This window comes from Echinops telfairi, unplaced genomic scaffold, assembly GCF_000313985.2.
Source record: "Echinops telfairi isolate 266 unplaced genomic scaffold, ASM31398v2 ScPeMD7_2573;HRSCAF=3158, whole genome shotgun sequence".
NCBI lineage: Eukaryota > Metazoa > Chordata > Mammalia > Afrosoricida > Tenrecidae > Echinops > Echinops telfairi.
The window spans coordinates 7,688,221-7,699,527 of NW_022106471.1; the positions used below are offsets into that span (position 1 = coordinate 7,688,221).

Sequence of the window (11,307 nt, forward strand, 5' to 3'; positions counted from 1 at the left end):
CGATTTTACACATAGGTCCAACAGCATACGATTTTACACATAGGTCCAACAGCATACGATTTTACACATGGGTTAACAGCCAAATGATCCAGGCTTTTTCCCAATCGTTCCAACCCCAGGCAAGAAAGCGAAGTCAAAAGAAACGCCTGTCGCTGTCCAGTCGAGTCCCACTGAGTGACCTCGCGGGTCAGAGAGGAGAACTGCTCCCCAGGACTTTCTCAGCTACAAGCTCCAGGGAAGCCTTTTGCCAGGCCTTTCTTCCACCGGCAGGAGCCCAGGTAGCATAGGGACTACACATCGGGTTGCTAACTGTAAGCTCAGCAGTTTGAAACTACCAGTTACTCCATGAGTCAAAGACGGGGCTTCTACTCAGGTAGAGTTCCAGTCCTGGAAACTCACAAGGGCAGTTCTACCTGTCCTACAGGGTCGCTATGGGTTGACAGTGCCTCGATGGCAGTGAGTTTGGTTTGGGCAAGGGAATTACTTTGAAGATTAAAGTGTCCCTGACCTAAGCCCTATTATTTTCTATTGCCTCATATGCATGTGAAAGTTAGACATTGAACAAGGAAGCTTGAGGAATTGCTGCAGTTGGGGTAGGGTGCTGGAGAGGAGGGTTGAAAATACCATGAACAGCTAAAGCAACAAACAAATCCACTTTAGAAGTGAACCCAGAAGCCTCTTTAGAAGCAAGAGTGGTGAGAGCTTGTCTCGTGTCCTTTGGACCTGTAATCAGGAGACACCAGTCTTTCGATAAGGATATCCTGCTTGGTAGGTGAGCAGCAAAAAAGATGAAGACGCTTGACAAGAGGGATTGATGCAGTGGCTCCCAAAGTGGGCTGAAACATGGTAACCATGGCAAGGATGTCAGGACAGGGCTGTGTCTCCTTCCACGGTAGCCCATGGTGCTACCAGGGCTGCTCAAAAGATAACATAGTAGACGATTCTAGGGAAAGGCTAAACTAGAGGGACAGAAACCCTATCATTGGCTACCAGGGTTCATGGAGGGCAGCAGGTTTAATTACTAAGGAGCTGCATCCGGGGGTTGTCTTGGATAGGATTCTGTATCCTGATGCAAGTGGTGGTTATGCGAATCAAAGCCATGAGTTACAACTCAGAAATATACAAGAAAAGTGATTTTTACTCTATATAAATATTTAGAGAGAACTGACTGCACATTCAGCATGTTCCTTCCGATCTCTGAGGATCCTTGGGACACTTCCTTACCTTTTACGAGTTTATCACTGTGAGCAACTGAGGTGGAGACCCCACTATGCCAGGTAGACGATGGGAAGGGCATTATAAAAACACAGCTGCTTTTGATTCTGAATCTTGGGAGCCCACGTGTCAGAGTGGCACTATGCTCCGCTCCATAGGGTTTCCAATGGCGGATTCTTCTGTAGCTTGCCAGGACTTTCTTCTGCGGAGCCTCAGGCTGGGCCTGAAGCGCTAACCTTTCTGCTTTGGCACCTGAGTGGATTGGATAACAGCTGAGCATGTTATTAGCCTTTGCACGCCCCAGGGCCTCCCCGTACACCATCACAGGTGCGGAGTTTGACACGCGAGATGACAGGAAGCGGTTTTGTAGAAAATGCCTTTATTATAGTGCAAATAACTTTCAGCAGTGATATAGTAATGTAAGAACACATTTAGCAACATTTTACACCACGCAGTAAATAAGAAAGTGTTTCTTTGAAAATATGTCATAGGAACATCATTTCTACATGAATGCCGAAAAATGTCAAGGCTGTTTCTCTCAAGGCAACAGGGCTCTTTCCTCCTGTTTTTTTTGGACATTCTCATGAAAAATAAAAATGACACGATTCGTCATTTTAACAAATCTCCACCAATTCTCAGAGTGATCTCTTAAAGGAGTTTGAACGGAAGTCGGCAAGATTGGAAATAGGGCTTCAACATTTTTTAAAAATTAAGAATTTTAAGACCATCCTAGGGATCACTTTATAGTAACTTGAAAATGGATATACACATTCATTCCGATTTTGCTGTAAAAACGGACAGATTGTCTAAAGCCTGCCTTTTCTTCCCCACCCCCTGCCCAGCGTATGATTGTTGGTCATGTACCTTGGTTTTGGTCATATTGCGAAACTAGGGCTCCAGTCAGAAATAACTCCTTAGAGAACCAAATGTTTTCCTTGTGAAGCCTTAAATTGCACTTTCCATCCTGAGATTCCCACCTTAGGTCTCATGTGCCGATGGCAGGATGTGACAATTGTTTACAGTTGACAGTGAACAATTATCGCAGCTGGGGGAGATCCCTACTAATTTAACTATACCTGAATCCAACCCACACACCAACTGGCTGATCCAAGAGGTTCCCAGTGACCGCTGAGAAAAACGAAGGGGTTAACACTGTCTTTAAGCTAAGCCGCCTGAGGGCTTGCCTGCTAATGAGTTAGTTGATCTGTAGGAGAGCTGGGTGTCCATTCCAATCAGTTACACTCCCAGTGCCTCTCGTTTCCGCTGAATTATGTAGCAGGCTGGGAGGCTGGGCCACTCACAGGAGGACCACCCATGGGAATTGTCCACCGGAAGTAGAATCAAAACCCCGACAAATAGAGTATCAGGGTACCCTTTAGGTCTCTCTCCAAACACTGAAATCTAGCGCCCTTTCAATCCCATGAGAAGTTGAATTACGTGTTGGAAAATGCATGGAGCCACGGAATAGCTCTCTTGGCCAAAATAAGGCTGATTAAGTACCTAGTTTTTCACTGCCCCGGGATGGGGATGCTTGCTGGGTAATGTAGCTTCTGTTACAGCACCACGGAACTGCGTGCGCCCAACAGTGTCCAGGCAGAGAAGCACCCCACATTATCACCCATGAAAGCAATCCACAATTTGAGCTTGCTTTGTTTCTCTAAGACTTTGGTACTGAAACACTGTCTACATTCTTGACACGTGAAAAGGACGTAGCCACTCCCGTGCCTCTGCATGTTGTGTAAAAAACAAACAAACTCAAAAAGCAAGGCGGGACAAGCACATGGCACACAGCAAGCCGCAGTCTACTGCACAAACAAAACCTAAAGTATATCTAAATACACCCCCGCCCCGGCTCCCCTCTCCTCCCCAACCACCTGACCAAAGCAATGCCCAGCGTCCTTCTCTCCATGAACTGTGCCATTGGTGGAGTCCAGCCCCAGGATTCCCCGCGCCTCGTGGCTTGCCAGTCTACTGAACAGTTTTGCGGGGTTTCCCCCGGACAGAGATGTTCCAGCAGAAGGACACTCCTGCGGCTATATGCGAAGCATCCACTCTGTGGGCTGCACTCAAAGATAGTAGTCTGAGATGTTAACCTTCCAGAGAGACTAACTGGATCATTTCCTGATCTGGACCTGGTTTTATCCTAACATGTCAGTCGCATTAACACAGCAAGATGCATCCTTTAGGCTGAAGCATCAGAGGCATTGCTGAGGGAGGTTGGTGAGGGCTGTGTAGGAGAAGGTACACAATGAACTAACAGCTTAACTTGACATAAAGAATTTCCAAGGAGGTTACCTGGGCCATTTGCGTCTGCTTTACACTACATACCAGAATCATTTTCGGATTATACTTTTAAGCTTATAGGCTAGTCATTCAAAAAAAATTGTCTATGCAACCACCTCTTCTGTGTGTTCACCTAATTTAGTAACAACTTAATGAGCTATTCTGCAAATCTAGGGAAGCCGGTGCTGTGCTAATTCACTGTACGGAGAAAAAGCGATGTAAATAGAACTTCCCGGAAAAGCCAAGTTTATCTAAATGTCGCAAAGTTTACCCAAAAGCACTTAATAGCAATTTATATCAAGAAATCCTAAGTTTCGAGGTATGGAGGATCTGACTCCATTTTTTAAGGTGGAAATGCGCCAGTTTCATGATTGTGTTGTGTCATTTCCCCCAGGGATCTAAACTATTTGCACATTCAAAGTTGGCAGCTTGCTGCTCTAAATGTCTGGAGCCACTGCCCGTCCTCCAGTACGTACATGAAATCTAAATAAATAATTACGAGGAGGCCTCAGAAATCGGAATTAACATTATGCTGTGCAAAAACAGAAACAGAAAAACAAACACCAACAAACCAACCTCGAACAACCTACATTCTATGTAAATACCCTGACTAAAATGTTGGTTGTGCTAGACGATTCCACTTCAGTGCAGAAAGGATAGTTGGTTTCGGTGTACCGTTTTTTTGTGTTTTTTTTTTTTTTTTGCTTTAAAAGTCTTTAGCACTTTTGTTTCTAAAACATTATCTGACTTTGACGAGATGACCAGATGGTTGACAAATCACAATTCCATGTGGGTGAAGTCTGTCTGAATAAAATCCGGCATAAATCTGTGGGTTGTTTTTTAACCCCCCTCCCTGTTCGTTTGTTTGTTCTGGAGAGGATGGCTCGGTGTCTCTGTGCCAACCAACAGCTGTCTTCCTCCAGGCAGACCCCCCGGGGGCCGCTGCCAGGTTGGGTTGACTGTACAGAAAGAGGAGACTCAGTGAAGTTTGCTGTTTGGGTTGTGGTGTCTTTTGTTACGTCCCCAGACCTCGCTAGGACGATTCTTCCAGCCCCACAGTCAGAGTGTTGTGGCACCTGACCCTCTCTGAACCAGAGGGGGCTGACAGGACATCAACCCAACTTCGTGATGTGGAGGTCCCCGTTGATCTTGATGGTGTCGATCGCGGATAATGTCTGAATGCGGTGGTAAAAATCAAAAAGCTGGTGTCCGTCCACAAACACTCTGAACCGGGGGTGCTCACAGAGAATTTCCACCTGTAAGAAACACACGGACAATCTCAGTCCAGTCTCAATCCACAATGTTGAGGGGATCAAAAAGGAAACCGCCATCGCTCAGTTTGGGGGCCAGGGTGGGGGAGAAAGGCAGCCTCTTCCCCAGTGCTTCTCAAACGTTAGGAAACACTGGAAGCACACAGGGGCTGGCTCCCACCACCACCATTGTCAGCCCAGTGGGGACAGTGGTTTGAGTGTGCAGCGCTGCAAGAGATCAGCAGTTCGCACCCACCTGCAGAACCTTGGCAGACAGATGTGGCAGTCCTACGGGGAGTTCTACTCAGACTTGCAGGGTTGCCATGAGCCAGAATTGACTTGCCAGCCAGGGGAGGATGTGGTCTTAGAATCTGCATGGCCACCAAGTCCCAAGGTTAATACTGATGTCGCAGGGGTAGGAACATACCTTGAGAACCACTGTCCTGTACTTTTTAGTGACTTCAAACTGCTTGTTCGTTAACCCTTTCTTCCTTTTTGAAGTACTCCAGAAAGTGACCCCAAGCAGCCTAGATTCGCATGGCACTCAACATCCCCAGAACACTTCTACCCTACTCACCCAGGGGCTCCTCATGGGGCAGAGTCAGCACCGAGTTGTGGCATGTAATAATTGTGAGGCACTCCCGCTGGTAAACACCAAAGCCGAGGGGCTGCAGGGTAATTACCATGGGCCAAAGATGTGTCATTAACTAGGCTTTGTTAAGCCAAGCAGACATACTGATTTCATGGGGTAAAAGCGTTTTTCCTCTCCTTTTCCTTAGCCTAAGTAACTCTCCATAGAAGTTAATGATCACTTGTGCGCTTATGTTTATTAAAAGCATTGATATTCACCGTGTAAGAAGAGACTCCACATGCGATATTAGTCACATTTAATTCATATGATTACTAAAATTATATCACCCAGCAGGGCCTATTCCACTTCAGCTTTGTTGCTGGGGAGCAGTCGCATCCTTCTTGGCGGCCAGCACCTCTGGTTACTCACACCCATTAGGCATGCAGATTCATCATTAAGAGACTGCCGAAGCCAAGAGGAATCTACGGGGACCTTACCTCCCCAGAGCAGTGGGGCTAATGGGTCCTTTCCTCAGCGTCATGAGTACAAGGACAAAAAAAGTAATACAAAACAGAACCCCAACTCTGGTCATTGAGGGGATCATGCGATCCCGGACATGTGCTGGATTTGTCCCCTGCTTTCCAGACTGTCCCATGGGAAGAGATATGATGATTTCTTCATAAGGCCCTTGGAAAACGCTTAGCTGAAAAGCAACAGGTTAAGTGGAAGTCTGCTTGATTAGGCTTATAGCCGACACAAAACTCTCCACGCAGCTGGGTTGTCACGGTCAGGATACGCACACATTCTCTACCTAAACTCACTGCCATCGAGTCGAAGCTGACTTATAATGACCTATAGGGCAGGGTAGAACTCCTCCCGTGAGTTTCCAAGACAAACGCTTTACAGGAGTAGAAAGATCCATCTTTCTCCTAAGGAGCGGCTGGTGGTTTTCAACGGCTGACCTTTCGGATGGCCGCCAGGGCACCTGCGTGCACAGCAGCGAGGCAGAGTGAAGGCAACTTCAGGACTAGCTCCAGCATTCAGCAAACCCTTAGCAGGCACTTTACTAACTCCCAGCTTCTTCGGGGGCATAGTTCTTCACAGAGGAAAGTGCGGCTCACCACGCTGGCCTGGGTGGGCAGTCTGAGCTGGGCTTCCTGTCCCTGCGAGAGCGAGCAACAAGTCTAAATTCACCCAGGCCCAAGGGAAGGAAGCTGTCAGCCAAACAGCTTCTGACCATAAAATGGACGTGAGGCCAATTAACTCAGAGGGAAAACAAAATGGTATGTCCAAAGGCCTCACAAACAAAGGGGATAAAGCAAATGAACCGGGAGTCGTCATATTCTCTAAAAGCACAAGTAATAAAGTATAGCGTTGCTTCAAGGCTGAGACAAAAATATAAAGAAAATTCTGGATACGGATCCACAGTTATTAATTAATTGGCTCTTTGGGGCCAGGTATGCACTATATGGGTCCCTGGATGGTGCAAGTGGTTTTGGAATCAAGTAGTACCCTAAAGGTTGATAGTTCGAATCCTCCAACAGTGCTGACGAAGAAAGGCCTGGCAATAGACTTCCATGCAGATTACAACCAAGGAAGCGCTACGGAGCAGTTCTACTTTTTAACACCTGGGGTCGCCGTGTGTCAGAATCTACTACCTGGTCAAGGGTTTGGTGTTCTCATTTTACCTATCATTTGCTTTGGTAACACAGAGGGCCAGCAAGACCCTTGATGAGATGGACTGACACAGTGGCTGCAACAACGGGCTCACATAGAATAAGAATTGAGGACGGTGCAGACCAGGCAGTGCTCCCTGACGTTGTGTACAGGGGTCCCTGTGAGTCAGAGCCAACTCAAGGCCTCTAACAACAACACTGTATGTCTAGTACTGTTGCGCTGGATAGACAGAATCAATAGAGAAAATATTTATCCTAAGCCGGACATGCACGTATGGGTCCATTAACTAGATGTATTGGCTAAATAGAGCCAAGGGCTATAGTTTATATCAACAGACAGAACTCTTATAATTTCATTCTCTCCCCTCTGCACACCCCCCCCCCCACCCCAGGGGGATGGCCTTTCTTTCATCATTGTGTGACAAATTTCCTGGCCATGCAGAAACTCTAGCTGCTGAAGTCGTTCTTGGCACACGCTAGATAAGGAGAAGAACATCTTCTCACTCTGCCAGCGTTTGAAGCTGTGGCGCTTGCGAGACTCACCCTGAACGGTTGGTCTGGGATGAACGGAAAGTAAGGGATGGCAGACTGCTCCTCACCCTTCTCCCCGGATATACAAGAGTTTCGGAGTAGCTGCCGGTCTGTGAATACAGCTTTGAGTTCAAGGGCCACATCGGCTGGAGGATCTTCTGAGTCACCACAGGTCAAGCTGATTGCGAAGCTGAAAAGGAAATCGTCTCATTTACTCAGGGTTGGGTAGGACAACGTTGACACGGCTCCTGTTCTCCGTTCCCCTTCTTGGGGCCTTTCTGCTTTTTTAACCTCCTTTTCTGGAGGTTAGGCTGAGAAGGAAGATTAGATTCAACCCAGTTCATTTGGTGACCTGAAGGAGGATTCTGCGAACACGCTGGTGGAGCTTGACAATGACTAAAATGCCAAGGGTTCCAAATACCCGCAAACCACCCACACATCCGTGTCTTAATCCATTTGAATTTTCGAAATCGGTCCCAGGATTTAACGAAGGGAATAACATCCTGTAAGGCCTGGCTCTGAACATGTACTTAGGTTCATTCCATTAGGAGATTTAAGTTAGGAAGCACATTTAAAAAATAAAGTTAACAAATCGCTGACCCTGCCTAAGGGTCATGGAGAAAACGTGGGCCTATATTTGTCATCTCTGATATAAATAGCTGTCTGGGGAAAGGATGGCTGGAATCCATACACATTCTTTTCATGGGAACATGGTACTGTCTTGGCGCTTCCAGCCAGCAGTAGCGTCCATGAGGAGGGGAGGGGGAAGGGCTCCAAACCACAAGCGGAGTGGGCAGGACTGGCCACTGGGGCCGGGACCAGAACTCTGCCTTACCTCTCAGGGTTGAGGTCTACGATACCCATCACGAGTACTTTCTTGCCTGGTCTCATGCCGCCTTTAATGTGCCCGCAAAATGGAACGATCTGCAAAGGATGAGAGGGGAAGAGGAAGTTTAACAGCCTGCCTAGGGAAGAGCCAAGCCCTCCGAGGCTCCCCAGGGCCCAGCCCATTAGGAAGTGCACCCGACAGAAAGGACGAGGGTGGAGAACGTAAAGGAGGAGGGTAGACACACACCAGGGCAGCACCAAATCATTTACCAGCCGTGGGAAGTACACCTCTGCTTGGACCGGCGAGCTCAGGGAGTTGTTTAAATGCCCATCATCTAGTTTCTAAAAATAGAAGAACAGATAATCGATTTCCATAGTCGTTTCTTGTGAGGGTGGGCGGGGACGAACCTAAACAAACCTGGAGGAATCAAGTCGTCCTCCACAGACTGGCAGGAACCGCCACCGTCGGCAGATGCCGCCTCCTCACAGTCTCTATACCACGCAACTTGCCCTTAGAACAAAAGCTGTGCGGGCCCCCCCCCTCCCCCCCGATCTAAGCAAATCTCTGAAGATCCCCAGATTCTCCAGATCCTGGCAAATATCAAGGTCGAGGCCCAGCTGGGTGCCAGAGGAGGGCAGGCCCTTCCCTGAGCACACACGCTTCTGGGAACCACTGTCGCCAGGCCTGTTCCCCAAGACGTGGCTGGAGCGGGGCGACAGCGCTCAACTTCTCCCGGGAGCCTCCGATGTAGACCCATTTCCAAGGGAAATCCCCGGGACGTTGGGGGCGGGCACGAGGCGCGCCCCCCCCCCACACACACACATATACGGGCGCACACTCACACCGTGCAGCGCACGCACACCTGGCCGGCGGCTGCAGGGCACCAAGGAAGGGGTTTTCCGTCACCCCATCTCCGCCGTCGGCCTCCTAACACCTCGTCTCCGGACCCGGGGACCCCCACTCCCGACCCCACCCCTCCGGTGCACGGTAGCTCTGGTTAACAGGTTCCCCACTCGTGGGGCGCCGGGCCCGGCCTGCAGCTTCCCTTCCGCCCCAACCTGGCTGCAGCGGGCGGACGCGGGACCGCGGGAAGGGGGCGCCCCGCGTGCGCCCCGCCACACTCACCACTACGGCATCACTGTCGGCCACCGATCCCGCCATCTTCTTGCCAAGCGCGGCAGGGTGCACGGCTGGCGGCCGGGCGGCGGGGGACGAGGGACGCAGCGCGCGGGCGGGGATGGACTCGAGGGGCGCGCGCGGCGGGGGCGCGGGGAGAAAGGATGCTCGGGCGGGGCCGGGCGCGTGGGGGAGGGGTCCCGGCCGGACTCTCACTCACCGCCTCGCTCGTCTCCTGGCCGGGCTCCGCGGCTCCGTCCCACTCCGGCTCTCCCCACCGGTCTTCTCCCGAGGCTTAACGTCCAGCCAGGACGCGCCGAGCCGGGACCAGGTCGGCGCGAGTGGAAGGCGTGAGGAGAGCGGCGCTAAGGTGGTGGGGAGGATGGGACGGTCGTTCTCGCCGCTGCTGCCCAGCCACCTCAGACACCAACGCCGCCGGCTCTCTCAGCTACCACGGCTGCGGGCCCGCCCCCCGCTCCCGCCTCCCGCCGCCCCACGCCGTCGCGTGGGGAGTGACAGCGGGCGCTGGCCAATCAGAGGCCTTGTCAGAACCCAAAGTCGCCAGACTGTGGGAGGGCGGGAAAGGGCGGGGACTGAAGGAGGCGAGGACGTCGGCGGGACTTCCTGTGACTGACGGCCCAGCCCAGCCAATGGGCAGCGAGGAGATGACCTCATCGCCCAGGGAAGTCTGGAACTGGCGGAGGACGAGCGAGGAGGAGGGAGGAGGTCGGCGACGAGCGGGAGGCGGGACCCTAGGCCTTAAAGAGACCACAGCCCACTGGTCACCCTGTCAGGGACAGGGCGGCTGACCAGGCTGAACCTCACCTCAACAAATTGCCAAGGGTCATTGCCCAGCCGCGAGCTCGGACTGCGTTAATCCTCCCGACCCCATCCAGATCCTCCTCTGGGCAGAGGGCCCGCCTGGGACTCCTTAAGTCGATTAGCTCACATTCGTGCTTCCCAAAAGGAAACAATAAATTCCGCCCTGGCCCGGCGCCCTGAATTCCCGTTACAGCCCCCGCCCCACCTAGGCCAGGCGCCGTTATTCTCTGAGTCAGTTTCCCCGACGATAAAAGGGGGTAGGGGGTGGTACTGGCACTTACCTGTCTAGAACAGCGAGAGCAACAGTGAAAGAGCTCTGGACTTTGCGAAGAAAGGGGGCTGAATGAACCCCAAAGCTTGTGTCTGGAGAGTCTGGAAGATGTGGCTTTAAAGGGAAGAACTAAACTAGATGACTCACGACGACTCTCGCATTTCAAAAATCTCTAGCGTTTTCAAATATACTTACGCCCTACTCTTTCCGACAAGCTCAGGAACGTGTGTGTGTTCCGTGTTCAGTCGCATAGGGCAGAGCAGAAATGAGGCTTCAAGGCTATATAGGAGACTCACTTGGACTGTGAGCAGCTGGTGGGTTTGAGCCGCCAATCTTTCTATTGCAGCCGAGCACCTTAACCACTGCGGCACCTGGCCTCCTGCGCATTAGCAGACACTCACTCACTGCCATGTACTGTACTCGATTTTGACTCTTAGTGGGCCGAAATAGGGTGATCCAAGCTTTGTACTGCAAATCCTTTTCTTTTTCTTTTCTTTCTTTTTTTGCCAAACCATTTTATTAGGAGCTAATCCAGACATCATGTCATTCCATAGTTCAATCATATCAACCAGTATTGTACAATTGCTACCACAATCAGTTTCAAAACATTTTCTTCATTCTTGAACTCTTTGATATCAGCCCCCCACCTACCCCATCATACATACCCCCAGAACAATTATTCTATTTGTTTTCTCTCTGGGTTTGTCAATCCTGGGTTTCATATGTTGAACCACAGACAAATA

The 11,307-nt window shown here is 50.4% G+C and overlaps 1 protein-coding gene across 1 annotated transcript; it reads right to left on the reverse strand.

Annotated features, from left to right (window-relative positions):
* Nucleotides 1-1,577: 1,577 nt before the first annotated feature.
* LGALSL (galectin like) lies at nucleotides 1,578-9,561 on the reverse strand. The gene is made up of 5 exons (XM_004710182.2): nucleotides 9,481-9,561; nucleotides 8,625-8,696; nucleotides 8,362-8,450; nucleotides 7,539-7,716; nucleotides 1,578-4,754 (listed from the first exon to the last, which is right to left on the reverse strand). Exons 1-5 carry the CDS (start codon nucleotides 9,514-9,516, stop codon nucleotides 4,611-4,613), a joined length of 519 nt encoding a protein of 172 aa, XP_004710239.1. The 5' UTR covers nucleotides 9,517-9,561; the 3' UTR covers nucleotides 1,578-4,610.
* Between the last annotated feature and the right edge of the window lie 1,746 nt (nucleotides 9,562-11,307).